The 17,947-nt window shown below is 46.9% G+C and overlaps 1 protein-coding gene across 9 annotated transcripts in view; it reads left to right on the top strand.

Annotated features, from left to right (window-relative positions):
- The window catches only part of KIF17 (kinesin family member 17), a 40,556-nt gene that overhangs the window by 1,422 nt on the left and 21,187 nt on the right, over positions 1 to 17,947 (top strand). For all 9 annotated transcript variants that reach the window (XM_080988459.1, XM_080988458.1, XM_080988457.1 and 6 more), the window contains 4 exons: positions 933 to 1,079; positions 5,187 to 5,288; positions 9,296 to 9,485; positions 10,984 to 11,436. In XM_080988459.1, the coding sequence (XP_080844585.1) occupies positions 933 to 1,079; positions 5,187 to 5,288; positions 9,296 to 9,485; positions 10,984 to 11,436 (892 nt within the window). The remainder of the gene's footprint in view (positions 1 to 932; positions 1,080 to 5,186; positions 5,289 to 9,295; positions 9,486 to 10,983; positions 11,437 to 17,947) is intronic.

Here is a 17,947-nt window from a genome sequence, read left to right as displayed (position 1 = left end):
ATACTTTGCTTACCCTAGGGAAGTGGGCAACTTAAAGCAGGGGGGAAATTAAGGTACTGGAGCAGAAAAAATCTGTATCAACGGCCTTAATTTTTTCAGACTTAGGGCCCTCATTTCATGTTAACCTGCTCAAAACAAAATTACAGAGCAAGCCGATGCATGACCTCAGAAGGTGATGCAGTCTCCTTCATTGGAGGTTTTTAAGCAGAGTTTGGGTAGCCATCTGTCAGGAATGCTTGAGATTCCTGCACTACAGGGGGTTGGACTAGATGACCCCTTGGGTCCCTTCCAGCTCTACAATGCTATGATTCTATGACTACCAAGAAGTAAATCCAATTCAAAGGGACATACCTCAGGAAAGAGTGCAGTATGTAGTTATAATAATATATCACACTTTTCAATTTCCTCTCCCCCCGCCCTCTTTCTCCTGTAGATGATGATGGGCCCTGTGTTAGATCAGATTGCAATTCAGCTGTGGCATGGTTGAAGACTGATGGTTATCTATTGGGGTGGGGAGTCTCTGGTCTTCCACATGTTGTTGCACTCTATTAGCATAGTAAGTGATGAGGGATGATGGGAATTGAAGTTCCCTGCTGATCTATAGGACAATATGTATGAAAGACTATTCTGCCTACACAGAATTCATCACAGAATTCATTGCAGAATTTGCAAGTAGCAGTAACTCTAACTTCTGTAAGCCCTGGGCTATGGAGCCCCTACATCCATGCTATCTCGTATCCAATTCTTTTTGAAACACTCCCAGAGATGCTTGCTTATTCTAATTAAATATTTGAGTGGATCTTAATAGAAGCTGATGCTTGTGGTTAGTTTGCCTGCAAACAAAATCTCTTGAGGAAGGGTAGACATTGAACTGAGAACACAAATCCAAGCTGATGGTTATTATTAATCTGCATTTTCTGTTTAAATTCCAGGGTGTTACAGAAGGCTATAATGGTACCATCTTTGCCTATGGGCAGACGGGAAGTGGGAAGTCTTTCACCATGCAAGGGATTCTGGATCCATCTTCCCAGAAGGGCATAATTCCCAGAGCATTTGAACACTTATTTGAGAGTGTGCAGGTACATATGATTAAAATTGTCCAATGGACTAGCTGGCTAAGGGCTTGTTTACACAATTAGCAATTCTGATATCTAGAGGGCCTCTCTTTGGACACTTGATTTGATAAAATTTGAACCTTAGCTGTCTTGGGAAAACTGATAAGCAAGGTACACTTGTATAGGGGACAAATAAAGGAGGGCACATGACAAACTTTTATCGAAATGCTCCCTGCAGTGTTCCTGCTACTAGGTGAGTTATTAAATCCAAGACTGGCTTAAGAAAATCCAGAAGCCCCACCGTGACTTCCCCCAATGCTAGCCGAGTCATAATCTCCCCAAAGACATCTAAAATTGGTAGCAGGGACATCACAACAGATAAGGCAACACAGAGCCCCACAGCATTGATTACCTCAAAAAGAGAACAAATATCAGTTTGAATGGAATTTTGATTCTGGCTTGTGAATCAGGAAGTGGGTGAGAGACTTGTTTTGCATGAGGGGAGCAAGAACATGGAGTGTGAGCCACAGGTTGCTCCTGAGAGCAAAGTCATGTTTTGGTTGAGTTTTCTGAGCAGAGATGTTGAAGTAAAACAGACTGATATGAAATGAAAGTCAGTCAGCCAGCAACCCTTAGCATAAGGTTACCAGATTTTTTTCAATGAATCCGGGGACACTTTAAATAAATAAATAAATAAATAAATAAATACTACATGTTTGGGATGTTGATGCTGCAGCGATGGCCTTGACCTCAACCGCCACGTTTCCCCTTCCTCTGAGGCTTCTATCTCCTTTCTCCATGAGCCTGGGCAGCCCCTGAGTTGTTGGTTCTTCGGTGGTGGTGGTGGTGGTGAAGCAGTGTGCGGTGGGTCAGGCATGGAAGGCAGAGAAGGAGGGTCAAGAGCAGCAGTGAGGCTTGGGCAGCACGATGCCTCCCTTCCCATTGGAGCAGCCCCAATCCCATTCCTACTTGCGTGCAAGCAGGAGGGGGCACGGATCCCTCAGCTGGGAAGGGAGGCTTCCCTTTGCCTGAGAGATCCTTGCCCCCTCCTGCTTGCACGCAAGTAGGAGGTGGGAGGCTGCTCCAATAGGCAGCATGAAGCCTCCCTTCGCAGCTTAGTTGCTGGGTCAGAGAAGGTGGAGGCAGCCTGGAAGCTGCATCTTAGAGCCCCTGCACCACCATCAGATGGGGACTTCCGAGCAGCTCCTGAAGCCAGCCAGAGCCAACTGCTCCAGGCTTCTGAGACTGCCGCTGCTGCATTTCCGGGGATGGAATTTGTCCAGGGACTTATTCGTAAATCTGGGGACTGTCCCCGGGAAACGGGGATGTCTGGTAACCCTACCATAGCAAGATCGGTGGTTCTTGACTTGTCTTTCTTTCTCCCTGGGAAATGTGATCATGTAAATAATTGTAAGGTGGTTTTTTCCTTGCTGGTGGAGTACTTCATTCCATAGAGAAATTCAGTGACCTGTTTGTGACTCCAGTTAACCAGCAAGAGTTATGACCAGCCATACCACTAGGCAGAGTTGGGAAGCTGCTTCAGGCAGCGAATCCTGTGGGCAGAAAATAATAGTTTTCTGTGACGTACAACCTATTGCCTTCAGGTGCAGTAGAGAGATGCTCCCTGGTTCAAACACACTGTTTAAAAATAACTTATTTTGAACCATGATCTAATGTGCACAAGCAGTTTGCTCCTCTCCTGCTCCTTACTGTGCCAGGGCATGGGGGGCAGGGGGGGCAGGGAGCAGAGGTATACCTAGGCACTGTACTGGCACCGGTTCCCCGGAGAAAAACAAATGCAACCCAAATACTTGAAGCTTCTGGAGTGAGGGTGAGGCAAGGCCAGGAGTTGTAGTCCAAAACATCTGGAGGGCGCCAGGTTGGCAAAAGCTGGCTTAAGGCACATAGATGTGAGCCACAGGTGCAGAAAGACATAGAAAGGCGCATGAGATTTGGCAGAAATATATAATCTAATTTCCAAAGAACATTGGGCATTTAGGATGGTGGATTTAGGAAATACCAGCTGTCCTCCTGGGTCTTAACCAGCAGTCAGATAAACAAGAATTAAGCACATAAAAGTTTTCTGTTGTTTTTTTAATGGTGTGCAATTATTGAAAACAACAGCAACCACACTGTGCTGTCACTCAGAAGCTAAACACCTAAGTAGATCCCAATGAGTTCATTGTAAGTTTCTTCCAGAATTGTAATCTTTAAACATGTTTATTCAATGTGAATTCAGTTGGACCTAGTATATAATTTTAGGTTTGCTGTTTTAATCTGGTCTACAAGTAGTGACTAAATAAATGGAATATAATTGTGCAGTATTCATAAGGAAATTAGAAGCAATACTAATTGTGAAGCAGCAATCCCTTCTGAACCAAGGTAAGGCACTTAGATTCTAAGAATTGAAGAAGCTGCAACGTTTAAGTGTCCACAGTTTCTTTGCAAAGGTGAAGGATAGGAAGGGATTCAGAACAGGTGAGGGCCACACAACTTTGCTCCCAGTTAATTAGTCTGAACAAGCACCAACTTGATGAATATCTACTTTATGAAATCATGTTTCTCTTCTGAACTTTTGAGAATTGGCAGGAGTTGGATCTATGGCTTCTTTATGACATATCCACCTCACAAACTATTATCTTTCTGACTTCTCCTATAATGCTGCAAACCAAAATGTGGGAAATGCTGAACCTGAACCTTGCGGTCTGCTGTCCAGATATGCAAACAATGTATTCTCAGCCCATTATCCAGAGCTGGCTTAAGTCATTTTAATGCCCGAGGAGTGGCCAGTGACGCCACACCCCACATCAAGGTGCATAGTAGCCAAGGCTGGCCAGTTTCTTTTAGCACCTGAGGCAGAAAAGCCAAAAAGCACCTTTCCTGCTCCTGGTCCATAAAAATACCATGATAATAAATCAAAATCTTTAACAATTTGCTGCCCCTTCCATGACACCCAATATCAGCTGCCTGAAGCAGCCTTCCCACTCTGATGGTCAGGAATCCACAGGTGCTCATCACCATCATTTATACCTCCACCCAAATAAAACACCCACCCCCTTCAATCGGAGCCGTAGCTGGGGGGGACGGGCTAGCCAGGTTTTTTGCCCTGGTGAAGTCTCCAGAGGAGCACCATTGAGGCTCCCAGCCTGTATGTGTGTATGCAAATGCACATGGGGGGGAGGCACCAAACTGGGTCTTTGGTCCAGGTGAAATAAAGCCTACTTTTGCCCTTGCCTTCAGTTTCTGCTGGGCAGCTGTTTAAAGCGTTGCTTTCCCTTAAAAAGTAGCAGCCAGCCTTGCCACTCCTTTTCCTGCAGCATCCCACACACCTCTTCCCGCTTGAAGACTGGCCTCTTCTCTTCCCAGACCCTCACCTCCTTGGCATCCAGACAATCACAGGCTCTCTGCTCTGTGAAAAGCTGAAAGGTTGGTGTGATTTGGGCTTGCAGAGGAGGTGCCTGCTGCACAACATGTCATCAGCCATGCAGTTTTTGCACCCCCTCTGGGCCTGCACCCTTAACCAACTCCTCAGTATGCCCCTGGCCAGGGAGGAAACAAGCTAGAACGTGGCTTGTCTTGAGTGCAGGTGTGGGCTTGAAATTGGTTTCTCTCCTAACAACCATGAGCAGAAGTCTCCGCATCTTGGTCATATTCAAATGGTTTCACTAGCGGAGTAGAAACATTGGGTTCCCTTTGTGTAGCTAGAGTAGATAGAGCAAGAATTTCCGTTATGATGGGGCATTCTCTCCCACTTTCCATCTGAAGTGGTACAGACCAGACAGTGAGAACCTGCTCCAAGCATGTTTCAGATGTTCAAAATACAGTCATGAGCATGTAAGAAGGGCCCTTCTGGATCTGACCAAAGGCCCATCATAGTCCAGCGTCCGATTCTCCCAGTGAATAACCAGGTGCCTATGGGAAGCCTGCAAACAGGACATGAGCGCCACAGCGCTTTCCTAGTTGCAGTTCCCAGCAACTGATATTCAGAGGCATTGCCTCTAATACTGGAGAGAGGACACAGTCATCATGCCATCAAGAACCCCGTCCTCCCAGCAGACAATCCTGACAGAGTATAAATCAGCTTGGAAACTTAAGAAGCCTATTCTTGTTTTTGCTTCGGGTTTTTTACAGTGTGCCGAAAACTCCAAGTTCTTGGTAAGGGCTTCTTACCTGGAGATCTATAACGAAGACATCAGAGACCTCCTTGGTCCAAACACCAAACAAAAACTGGAGGTGAGGACACCAGACTAGCAACTTAGTTTGAAGTAAGTCAAAAAAACAAAACAAAAATCCAGAAACCAGAATTCTGACAGTTCGCTGTGAGAAAAATAAACCCCACACAATGAATTGTCAGGAACGTAAAGAACATTTATTCAGAGAAAATTAGAAACCTGAATTGAAAAATTTGGTAGGTTAACTTGGTATGTGAAATCCATCCCTCTTTCCTTGTCACCATCATCACCAGAACCCTTCTTATTCCAGGACCCTCAGTGATGCGGCTCTTTGCTCGTATTTTTTCCATTGCTCCCGCTTCCCTTTTGTTCAGCATCTGAATAAGCAGTAGAATAAGTAGGAACTTTTAGGGTCTTATATCAAATCAGACCATTAGTCCATCAACTCAACACTGTCTACTGAAACTGGGAAAGATTCTCCAGGGTTTCAGTCTGAAGTATTTTCCAGCCCTATCTGGAGTTTGTACTTGGGAACTTTTGGATGCTAAATGTGCACTCATCCCCTGAGCCACAGCCCTTCCCCAGAACATGGGGGCCAAGAGGTTGCCTTATATTGGTGATGGGGGTGGAGCCTGGTTGGAGCAGGAGGTGGTGCCTCTGGTGGGCCATGCAACAGACTGGCGACTTGGGTAGAGCCTGACGGACGCGGTGATTTAGAGAATGGGTAGGCAAACTAAGGCCCGGGGGCTGGATCTGGCCCAATCGCCTTCTAAATCCGGCCCACGGACAGTCAGGGAATAAGTGTGTTTTACATGAGTAGAATGTGCCCTTTTATTTAAAATGCATCTCTGGGTTATTGGTGGGGCATAGGATTTCGTTCATTTTTTCTTCTTCAAAATATAGCCCAGCCCCCCACAAGGTATGAGGGACAGTGGACCAGCCCCCTGCTGAAAAAGTTTGCTGACCTCTGATTTAGAGCAAAGAGCACAGTTCTCAAGCCAATCAGGAAATTTGATTTTGTTGCTTCCTGCTGAAGTTTTAGACTTTCTCCTGGGGATCCAAACAAAGGAGGCGGCTAAAACCCTAAGTATTACCATCAGACTCCAAGATCTGGCAGTCTGACAAAACAACCCATGCTAGATTACATACTAAATCTTAATTTCAAATGGAGGAGTGGCTTGTGGCATTGGGCCAATAATAACTATTCCAGTTTTAGTGAATGGTTCCCCAGTAATACCACTGGGCTGTAATGGGAAATGCTTATGACCTCCGTCATGTCCCACTCGTTGGCATACATCACAAGACCTGACATATAACTTAACATCTCCAAACACATCAGGCCAATAAAATTCCCTAGTAACCTTTCCTAATGTACGCTTGAACTCCAAGTGTCCTGAAAAGGCAGATTTGTGAGCCAGATGTAAAACAGTCTTTCTGTATGTTTGGGTCCTACCAGCTGTCTTCTCAGTTCACACTCTGGGGCCGATTTCTTTGGAAGGAACCGGCTATAAAGTAACCCTTCCTCCCAGATGAAACTACTCTTGGTTCAGCGCCAGCCCTAGGCACCCCCACACTTCTATATAATTCTAAAGTTGGATCCTTAAGCAGTTCTTTCTTAAATTCAATATCATGAAGTGGTGAAGGAGAAGTCACGATATTCTCACCAGACTTTGCCAAGGAAATTTATGCTGACTCACAAGCTTAATCAAACTGATTTACATTTCCAGTGACAGGCTCCTCAACACATTGGCTAGACCATGGGTAGGCAAACTAAGGCCCGGGGGCCGGATTCGGCCCAATCGCCTTCTAAATCCAGCCGATGGATGGTCCAGGAATCAGCATGTTTTTACATGAGTAGAATGTGTCCTTTTATTTAAAATGCATCTCTGGGTTATTTGTGGGGCATAGGAATTCGTTCATTCCCCCCCCCCAAATATATAGTCCGGCCCCCCACAAGGTCTGAGGGACAGTGGACCGGCCCCCTGCTTAAAAAGTTTGCTGGCCCCTGGGCTAGACGATTCACCAAAGGTTAACCGTTTAGGGTCAGGCAACAGCTGAGCTAAATGCTGTCTTAAAAGCAAGATCATTGTCTATAAGGCAAAGGTGTAAACATCCTTTTCATGTACTAAAACTGGTAAGGACCTTGTAAAATCTTTGTATTCACAATCCACCTGGGCTAGACTGGTTTTTACTGCTTGGCCCCCATAGGGAGTTACAATCAACTCTGCCTTCTAAAATTTGGCCAGGCTATAATAACCCCTTGTATACGGAGGAAATATCAGCCCCGTATCCCTTAACTCTACTATTAATACGTTATTAATTTTAATTTCCTCACTGAATTGCACCTGAGCCCATCTAGATTTGACGTGGGTCAATTAATACCATTCTCACAGTCTGTTGAACCCCATTTGGCGCCTCTTCTGATGAACCATTTCCTATTGAAGCTTGATTCTGGGGAGTGGGAGGGGCTGCTATAGATTGTTCCCTTGGCCTTCCTTCTTCCTCCCACGAAGCTTCCTCAGCTGTGCTGCTCTTGAGACGCAACCTGTCTGCCATTCTCTGGCTTGCAAAAAGCTACAGTCTTTCTTAAGATGTCCTGGCTGTTTACAAAAAAAACCAGGCCACTCCGAGACGAGATTGAAACCTTCCCGCCTAGGGGGTTTCCTGTTATTATTATCATCAAAGCTTCTGTTTTTCCCACTCCTCCCCTTCGTAAGAACTTTACTGGCGATTCAGTTTCATGTTTTCCACCAACACCGCAGCAGAATTCTTATCCAGTGGCTTACAGGAACAAGAAAGTCCTCACATGTAGCTTCAGAGAGTGCAAAATGTGACTAAACCCTGCCCTTCAGTATATGGGGGGAACATATGCTTGTCCCAATAAACAAAATTATTTCTCCCCCTGAAGGATCTTTCTGGAGAGGAGTCTCCCTTGCTCCAAACCACTCTAGGTCTTGACACCCAACCATATTCCTCCTTTACATCTCCGCGTCTCTAGGGTCATTCAGCTATTAACTACCTGGCCCCCTGCCTGCTTCTCACCAAACAGACAAGCGCGCTCTTCTGCCATTTCCCCTGGAACTGATGAACACTTTCTGCCGTCTAAACAGCCACTTGCCATTCACATTCAAGGTGCTGAAGCTCCAAAGCTCCTGTTCAAATGTGCCACTATGCCACCATGTCAAGGAGAAGGTCACTTTCTGAAGTCCTCCCTGCAAGCTTCTAAAAACTTACACGTAGCCACGGGTTATCAGGCTTTATTGGCGTCTTCTCTGGCACCAGCTACAGACACCACACGGCAGTCTAATCTATGGCATGTTCTCTCCCCCTCCCTCAGCAGGTTAACACAAAGATTTATAGGGGCTGAGGAATGCTGGCAGCCCTGTCACCTGCTCCCACTTTGGGGACTAATTGTTAACATCTGCCTTGCTTACAGAATCACTCCTTCACAACAGGAGATGCTAGAGATAGATCAGTTTGGGGGTGGGAGTGTTGCATCCGCTAATGGCCGTGTACATTCTGTCATGTCCATGAATGCCACACATAAACAGATGACCCTGCCTTACAATGAGCCAGACTATCTTAGTATTTTCTACTCTAAATGGCAGGCGCTCTTCAAGGCCTCAGATCTTCCCCAGCCTTTCAATTACCCAGATTCTTTCAGCAGACACTCGGGACTGGACCTTCTGCTATATCCTTCCCATATGCTGTATGATAGTCCTCCCCCAGTTCTGTTGTATTACTGGTAAATACAAGACCTACATTTGCAATTCTTGTTCCAAAAATGCAGTTTGCCAGAGGTGTATAAGCGGATGCAATCCATCTGGGAAAACACACCAGTGTATAAATGGGCAGAGCAAGATGTGGCCCATCTTGCTTGTAGGTGATGGGGAAAGATTGAGGAACCCATCACCTCTGTAGGGTTTGTTCTTTGGGGTAGAGTGCCACTGTCAGTGCATAAGAGCTTTCTCCTTCTATAGCAGTGGCCCTCAAGCTTCTGGTCATTTCCTAGTTCAAGTGTCTTTCTGCAGCTTTTACTGTAACTTGCTGTAACGGCCCTCCTTGCAGCTGAAGGAGCATCCAGAGAAAGGGGTCTACGTGAAAGGCCTGTCGCTGCACACAGTGCACAGCATCTCCCAGTGTGAGCGCATCATGGAGATGGGCTGGAGAAACCGTGCCGTGGGCTACACCCTGATGAACAAGGACTCCTCCCGTTCCCATTCCATCTTCACCATCAACATGGAGATCTATGTCGTAGGTAAAAGCTGGAAATTCCTGTGTTGAGGATGTGAATGAGACAAGACAGGGCCTGGAGCACAGAAGCTCAACAACTTTGATTTCCCCAGAAAAGCTCAACAATTTTGGTCTGCCTCAGGCACGGCAGAGGTTGCCTGTGCTCTACTGGTGCATCTAGAGTTAAGGTGCCGGGTGGCAGCAGTGTCTGTTTCTCCGTGGGTGAAGCAAAGCTACTTGCAATTCTGCTTGAAATGAAGTTTTAAGAGCTGTTTGACAGTGGAACTGACTCCCTTGGAAAGTGTTGGACTTTCCTTTATTGGAGGTTTTTAAGCAGAGGTTGGATGGCCATTTGCCATGGATGCTTTAGCTGAAATTCCTGCATTGCAGGAAGTTGGACTAGATTAGGGTTGCCATATTTTGAAAAGCAAATAAGAGGATACATTTGCCTAGAGCGGCATAAGGAAGCCTCTCTCTCCCCTCACAGTGTGGCCACGGCCGTGCATTGCCTGTCAGTGGCCAGCATTTGGGGCCTTCCCTTTCTGCCTGTTTGCATAGAACATGCTCTCCTCGGTCTCTCCAAAGGCCCCCCTGCTGTTGCCCAGCCACCTTCCGGCCTCTCCCCACCCCCACTCCCAGTATAAGACAATAAGCGTTCAACAGTTTTCACAATGGCCAACCTGCATTTTAAATCCTCTCTGGCAACTTTGAAAGGCATAGCTTTGGAAGTCAGACACCCCCTCCCCCCAGATATGCAGGGCTTGCCTGTCGACTTTTGACCAAGCTGTGGTGGGGTTAGTATCAGATTCAGTCCCTGAGCACACACATGGGAAAGGGGGGGCATGTGGGGGTGACACTCTTCCCTTCCTCCTCTCTGATTTCTTTTCCTTCAATAAAGGTAGTTCCACCCGTGCCCAGCACAGGCATGTTTCCCAGCAAGCAAAGCCTTGGACGTCGAACGCTTGATCTCAAAAGCCCTGTCCCAGCGCGCTTGCTTGCCTGCTTGCCTGCTCACTCACAGCTGCTGCTGCTTGTAAGTGGCTCCCCAGCAATTTCAGCCCCTGCCTGTGATAAAGCCCAGGTTTCCAAAGCAGCAGCAGCGCCTCCACCAGGCACCGTGTGTCCCTTCTTAGTCCCAGAGCAGCCGCAGCAGCCGCTGCCAGCAGCCTTATGGAGCGCGTGAACGAGGGCCACAACAACCCCCCCCCCAGACATTTTGCATAATTTTTAAAATCCACCTGGACAGAAATTTTAAACCGTAAAACGAGAACATATCTGGAGAAATCCGGACATATGGCAACCCTAGACTAGATGACCCTTGGGGTTCAGCTCCACAATTCTGTGATAATCTGTAGAACTCATTGCTGTCTGATGATGTCAAGTAGGGCTGTCCCAAGACACTTTATCACAGCAAGCAGCTAATGGTGCAGCACAAGGCCCTTCAGGTCTGGTATACTCTAGACAATTGAGGATTGTTCCCTTCTTTCAAGAACTCAACTCAGCCCAGACTCTTTTCCTTGCAGATGAGAGGGGGCAAGATCACCTGAGGGCTGCAAAGCTCAACCTAGTGGACTTGGCTGGGAGCGAGAGGCAGTCCAAAACGGGAGCTGTTGGCGAACGCCTCAAAGAGGCCACCAAAATCAACCTCTCCCTCTCGGCACTGGGCAACGTCATCTCAGCCCTGGCAGACGGGAGGTGCAGACACGTGCCCTACCGAGACTCCAAGCTGACTCGGGTGCTGCAGGACTCGCTTGGAGGCAATACCAAGACACTCATGGTAGCCTGCTTGTCTCCTGCGGACAACAATTACGACGAGACTCTCAGCACCTTGCGCTATGCCCACCGAGCCAAGAACATACGGAACAAACCCCGCATCAATGAGGATCCCAAGGATGCTCTGCTGAGGGAATACCAAGAGGAAATCAAGAAGCTGAGAGCCATCTTGGCTCAGCAGATGAACATAAGCCATTTGCAAGGTAGGATCCCTTCATGCAGCTGCTTCACCACTTACAGTGGTGCCTCGCAAGACGAAATTAATCCGTTCCGCGAGTCTCTTCATCTTGCGGTTTTTCCGTCTTGCGAAGCACGGCTCTTAGCGGCTTAGCGGCTATTAATGGCTTAGCGGCTATTAACGGCTTAGCGGCTTTAAGAAAAAGGAAACAAACTCGCAAGAACTCGCAAGACGTTTCATCTTGCGAAGCAAGCCCATAGGGAAATTCGTCTTGCGGAACGACTCAAAAAACGCAAAACCCTTTCGTCTAGCGAGTTTTTCGTCTTGCGAGGCATTCGTCTTGCGTGGCACTACTGTACCGAAATGGAATTGCTTATGTTCTGTGCCTCAATCATTGGGGAAAACCTCTGTCCACCAGTAGTGACAACAGCAGCTATTCTTCTAATCTTAGGTGGTGCCCCCTTCTCAACAATTAGTCTGTGTACACACAACATATTCAAGAATCAATGGAAACTGAATCCTTGGGATTTTTTGACACACGGCACACACAAACTAATCTATTGCACATTCCTCCCCCCCATCTGTTGTTGGCATCCATCTGTCTTGACAGACAATAGAGTGTACATCTGGGGGTGATGTCAAACCACTGTATTAGTAGTACAGAAGTGATCTTCCCAGGGCATAAGCCTGGGCAGTGTTTATGGAGGTCCTGGGCTGCCCAGATGGCAAAACACCCCTCTTGGGGTGGTCCAAAGGAAAGCAGAGAAATGTTTGACACCAGCTTGGCTGCAGGAGTTGCTGGGAGGAGGCGTACAAGGCGCCATCCCACTGTCTTAAGACTGTACTCTGGATTTGTGTAGGGTTTACTCCTTAGGCTTTTCTTCTTCCAAATATATTCTGCAAGGCAGCAGAGGTTTAGGATCAGAGTTTTCCTTCTCATAGTGGAATACCTTCCAATCAGAAATGCACTTATTGAGAAAATGGTTTCATTAAAAGAAAACAAGCTCATTGCAGATTGATTCTGTGTAATTGCACAGTACATACATCTGAAAAAGATAAAAACTGACGTAGGTGATGCCAGCCAGGTTGTACCTACAGTTGCCCAGTGACTTTGAGGGTAGGCTGCAGTCACCACTTCCATTTTCCTTAACCTGGGGCATATGCAGGGAGGAGGAGGCATGGATAGCTTCACCAAGGGAAAGGTTTTCAAATGCATGTTAAGTAACTGTACTCACCCTTGTGGATGTCAGGGTTTAGAAACAGTCTGGACTGAAAACAGCATGTTGAGGATGTGCATGAACAATTCCAGACTGAGGTACATGTTGGTGCTACAAATAGGTTAGTGTGCACATAGTCTCAGATGAAGGGTAAGTGCAATTCTCCCTCCCCTCACAATGATCACAGGATACCCGACCCTTTCAGCAATATTTCAGGACCATTTCCTAAAAGGCAGTACTTCATTTTTAAAAATTCAAGCCATTATCTACCCACTATATCTGCTTTCTTTCCTATAGACCCTATTGGGTGCTAAGACTGGCAGAGAGGACCCTCTTGGTGGTTCCTTTTCTCTCAAAGACTGAGGGGGGGGCTGGACCAGGAGAGACCCTAGCTGTGCATCTCCCCTTCCCACAGAGCGGGGTCTGGTACCTTCATTATACAGATTCCAGTGAATGCTTAAGACGCACCTCTTTTACCCTGACTTCTGACACCTGAGTATTTTAAGGGCCACTTTATTTTTATGATTGTAAGTTGTTTTTAACTGTTTTAATGTAGTACCCCACCCTGGAACCTTAAAGTGAAGGACAGGTTAAGAATAACAACAACAACAACAGCAGCAACAACAGCAGAGATATAAATAAAGGGACAATATGATCACAGGCTTGATGATTGCCCTGATTGTATTGCTGACATCCATCTGTCTCAGGAGACAATGAAGCCCATTGATATGCGTCTGAAAACACCTGCATACCTTAGGGGCATAAGCTCAGTGGTAGAGCAAATGGTTTGCAGGCAGGAGCATCTGGCAACTCCAGTTCAAAAGATCTGAGAAAAAGACCTCAGAGAGCTTCTGCCATTCTGGCTCAGGATGACCCCTTTATAGGCAGAGATCTGAGAAGTTTGCTAGAGTGGCTTTTAAGGTGCCTCAGTCAGTAGAGTGCATGCTTTGCATGTATATTGCTATAAGTTTTTTTTGGGGGGGGACCCCCAAACCCTAGAATTTAATAAATGGGTTTTTTATTGTTTGGGCTGTGAAGGGAGAAATACAAGTTGCAGAGGAATTCCTGAGCTACCCTATGAAGCAAAGGACCAGGCCAAGCTAGGGCCATTAAGAAACAATACAGGGCTACAGAGGGCCATTGGCAAATCAAGAGAACTGTCCTCTCCCCTTGCCCTGATTTTGCAGGCTGGGGATTTTTAAGGTTGCCAGCGTAAGTGGGTGTGAGGTGACAGGAAAAGAATGTATTGAGCAAGATGTGCTGGGGGAGCATGCCTTGGACTCCAGGGCTGCTCTGCTGTTGGGAACAAACCTCTCTTAAGGTGACCATGCTGTAAGATCTGGACTCCCTCCATGCAGACTGAAGGTGTAAATATGGGAATAAATTGTACTTCTTAAAGCTACAGCAGTCTCCACTGCATTTTCAATTCTTCAAAGGAGCAGAGACCCTAGGGGAGCACTGGAACCCCCTCAGGAATACCACTCAGCAGAGAGTGGGGGTGACACCCAGCTTTTGTTACACTGGTGTAAGAAGTGGGAGCCGTGTTTCCTGGAGAGAAGGCCTAGGAGACCATGCTCCTGAAGTCAAAATGAAGGGAGGAATAGCAGTATTCCTCAAGCTGATGGAGGAGCACCGAACGCAGCATCATGGGCAGCAGATGCAGTGGTTCATTGAAATGAGAATAGAGTGGGAAAGAAATCTCCTTGGAGAGCAAAGTGTGACTCCATGCCAGGCGCCACTGGCAGAAGAAAAAGGTACCAAGGTGGCTGGAGTGGAGGAGGAGCTGCTAGTTGATCTCTCTCCTACTCCCGGAGCTCCAGCAGTGGAGGAAGAAAATGCCTCAGAGGAGAAAGGCTGGCCACCTGAGCTGCCTGAGCCCTGGAAGCCTTCTGTGGAAGAGGAGAAAATGGAGGGGCCGGAGAGCCTGCCAGAGGAACCCGTGCCTGCGGAGGTGCCAGAAAGAGGGGAAACTGTTCCTGAGGAGTTGGGGGAGAAGCCAGCACCTATGGGAAAGGAAGATGTTGATTGTCTGTGCACAAGGGGAAATGGCGCTTTCTTCAGTGGAGGAAGTGGAGGTGTTTACCAAGGAGCAACTCCAGGCTTGCGTCCGCTCACTGCCAGGGGAGCAGTTGGCTCCTCCTGAGCTGGTTTCTCCGGAATTTCCCCGAGAGGAAGAGGGTGCCCAGGAGCAGCAATAGGCTTGTGTGCTGCAGAAGTGTGTGAGATAATAATTGCCAGTGGTTTTACCTCTTGGATGCCCCAAGATGGTCTGCAAGGGTTGATTCAGCAGAGGAAACACAGCCCAGAATAACTAAGGAGATAGTACAAGAATACTTGGCTAGTTTAGATGTATTCAAGTCTCCAGGGCCAGATGAACTGCATCCAAGAGTATTAAAAGAACTGGCAGATGTGATCTCAGAACCACTGGCAGTCATCTTTGAGAATTCCTGGAGAACAGGCGAAGTCCTGGCAGACTGGAGGAGGGCAAATGTTGTCCCTATTTTCAGAAAGGGGGAAAGAGAGGACCCAAATAATTACCGCCCAGTCAGTCTGACATCAATGCCAGGGAAGATTCTGGAGCAGATCATTAAGCAAACAGTCTGTGAGCACCTAGAAAGGAATGCTGTGATCACCAATAGTCAGCATGGATTTCTGAAAAATAAGTCATGTCAGACTAACCTGATCTTGTTTTTTGACAGAATTACAAGCCTGGTAGATGAAGGGAACGCAGTGGATGTAGCCTACCTTGATTTCAGGAAGGCATTTGACAAGGTGCCCCATGATATTCTTGTAAAGAAGCTGGTAAAATGCGGTCTTGACTATGCTACCACTCAGTGGATTTGTAACTGGCTGACTGACCGAACCCAAAGGGTGCTGATCAATGGTTCCTCTTCATCCTGGAGAAGAGTGACTAGTGGGCTGCCACAGGGTTCTGTCTTGGGCCCGGTCTTATTCAACATCTTTATCAACGACTTGGATGATGGACTCAAGGGCATCCTGATCAAATTTGCAGATGACACCAAACTGGGAGGGGTGGCTAACACCCCAGAGGACAGGATCACACTTCAAAATGACCTTGACAGATTAGAGAACTGGGCCAAAACAAACAAGATGAATTTTAACAGGGAGAAATGTAAAGTATTGCACTTGGGCAAAAAAAAAAAAATGAGAGGCACAAATACAAGATGGGTGACACCTGGCTTGAGAGCAGTACATGTGAAAAGGATCTAGAAGTCTTGGTTGACCACAAACTTGACATGAGCCAACAGTGTGACGCGGCAGCTAAAAAAGCCAATGCATTTCTGGGCTGCATCAATAGGAGTATAGCATCTAGATCAAGGGAAGTAATAGTGCCACTGTATTCTGCTCTGGTCAGACCTCACCTGGAGTACTGTGTCCAGTTCTGGGCACCACAGTTCAAGAAGGACATTGACAAACTGGAACGTGTCCAGAGGAGGGCAACCAAAATGGTCAAAGGCCTGGAAACGATGCCTTATGAGGAACGGCTAAGGGAGCTGGGCATGTTTAGCCTGGAGAAGAGGAGGTTAAGGGGTGATATGATAGCCATGTTGAAATATATAAAAGGATGTCCCATAGAGGAGGGAGAAAGGTTGTTTTCTGCTGCTCCAGAGAAGCGGACACGGAGCAATGGATCCAAACTACAAGAAAGAAGATTCCACCTCAACATTAGGAAGAACTTCCTGACAGTAAGAGCTGTTCGACAGTGGAATTTGCTGCCAAGGAGTGTGGTGGAGTCTCCTTCTTTGGAGGTCTTTAAGCAGAGGCTTGACAACCATATGTCAGGAGTGCTCTGATGGTGTTTCCTGCTTGGCAGGGGGTTGGACTCGATGGCCCTTGTGGTCTCTTCCAACTCTATGATTCTATGATTCACTTTTCCCTTTGCTTCCTCTGCAATTTGATGGGTTGAGGCAGACTCCTGTATCAATTTCTGTATTGCTTCTATATTAATATTCACCTTTTGTCCCAGACTATTTATACTTTCTGTATTAATGTCAATTTTGGCATTTGCGGCATCCACCTTCGCATTAGATGCATCAACTTTTATATTTGTCTCATCTACTTTCCTGCTGAGTTTTTCCAAAGATTCATTTATTTTACCCAGCACCGCCGCTAAAGCCTCTTCTGATGATGACATTCCTCTTTGAGGATTGAGTTGGCACAGCTGCAGATGGTGCAGAAGGACCAGATGCTGATGCTCTTCGCTGCCAAGGCTTCCCAGATCTCGTTGTTGATAAATCTACTTTCTCTTTCCCATTTGCCATAACACTCAAAAAGTCCAAGGTCAATCCCACAGTCAGACAGTTTTATCTTTCTAATGGAAAATTCCCCTGGCCCGGCTCTTACAACAGTTTCCACTAGTACCTCTAGGGGGAAACAGTTGCAGTCTGTGCTTATAATTATCCAAAATAACTTCTTTTGAAACGTAGCTCAAAAAGGAAATTTAGTTTCCATTTTCCGTTACTTTTTCTCCCCCTTAAGAGTCAGAAGGGCAGTTAGAAACAATTAAGCAGAATGTATCTCTCTTTTGACAGCTAACAGTCTGAGCGCATTCCGAATACAGCAGCAATATTGTCTATTGTCTATTTGCAGCCCGTTCCCAGGGTCTGAGCAGTGGAGTTTTAATTTCCTTCCCTCTCTCTCGCAGGTATGAAAAGTCCAAAACTTCTCCCCCCTCTTCTCCTGCTTCCAGGGGGGAGTTTTCTAATTTAGAAATTGGGGTTTTAATCCTTTCCAGTCGGCTCTCCAAGACTCTAGCTTGCAGCCCCTTTGCTTTGTTGTGTCTACAAAAGCGGAAGGCAGACTTCCTGTTTATGCCTCCCCGCTACAATTCCAAATTGCAAATTTCTTCCTTTAACAAGTTCCAATATGATTGTTCTTAAATAATATATTTGAAATCCAATTGTTCTACTCACGGGTAGTGTCTTTTTAAGTCCAATTGTTCACAGGAAAAAGTCAGCGCTCTCCGGCAACGGCTCTGCGGCTTCACTCTGTGGAAAGAGCAGTCGATTCACAGCACCGTGCTGCTCACCCCACTTCGCTACGGATCCCGCGAACGGGTTTCCCCGCGAGTAGGGGAGGCGCTGAGAGTGCCTGCCGAATCCCGCGTTCACAGGCTTCACCCGCCTGTGATTTCTGAAGGGTCTCCGCCTTCGCCGTGGCGGCCAGACCCGATTTCCACGGAGCAAATTCCTCTTAGTCAGAGGAATTCAGCCGTTAGCCGATGGCGCCAACCCGGAAGTCTAAAAGTGGTAAAGAGATCAGAACACCACCTCCTGTATCTTTCGGAAACAGGAGCTT

The sequence above is a fragment of the Podarcis pityusensis genome (assembly GCF_964106645.2).
Source record: "Podarcis pityusensis genome assembly, chromosome: 17".
NCBI classification, from domain to species: Eukaryota; Metazoa; Chordata; class Lepidosauria; order Squamata; family Lacertidae; genus Podarcis; species Podarcis pityusensis.
Note: the sequence above shows the minus strand (reverse complement) of the source record. Positions and strands in the feature narration are given on the sequence as shown.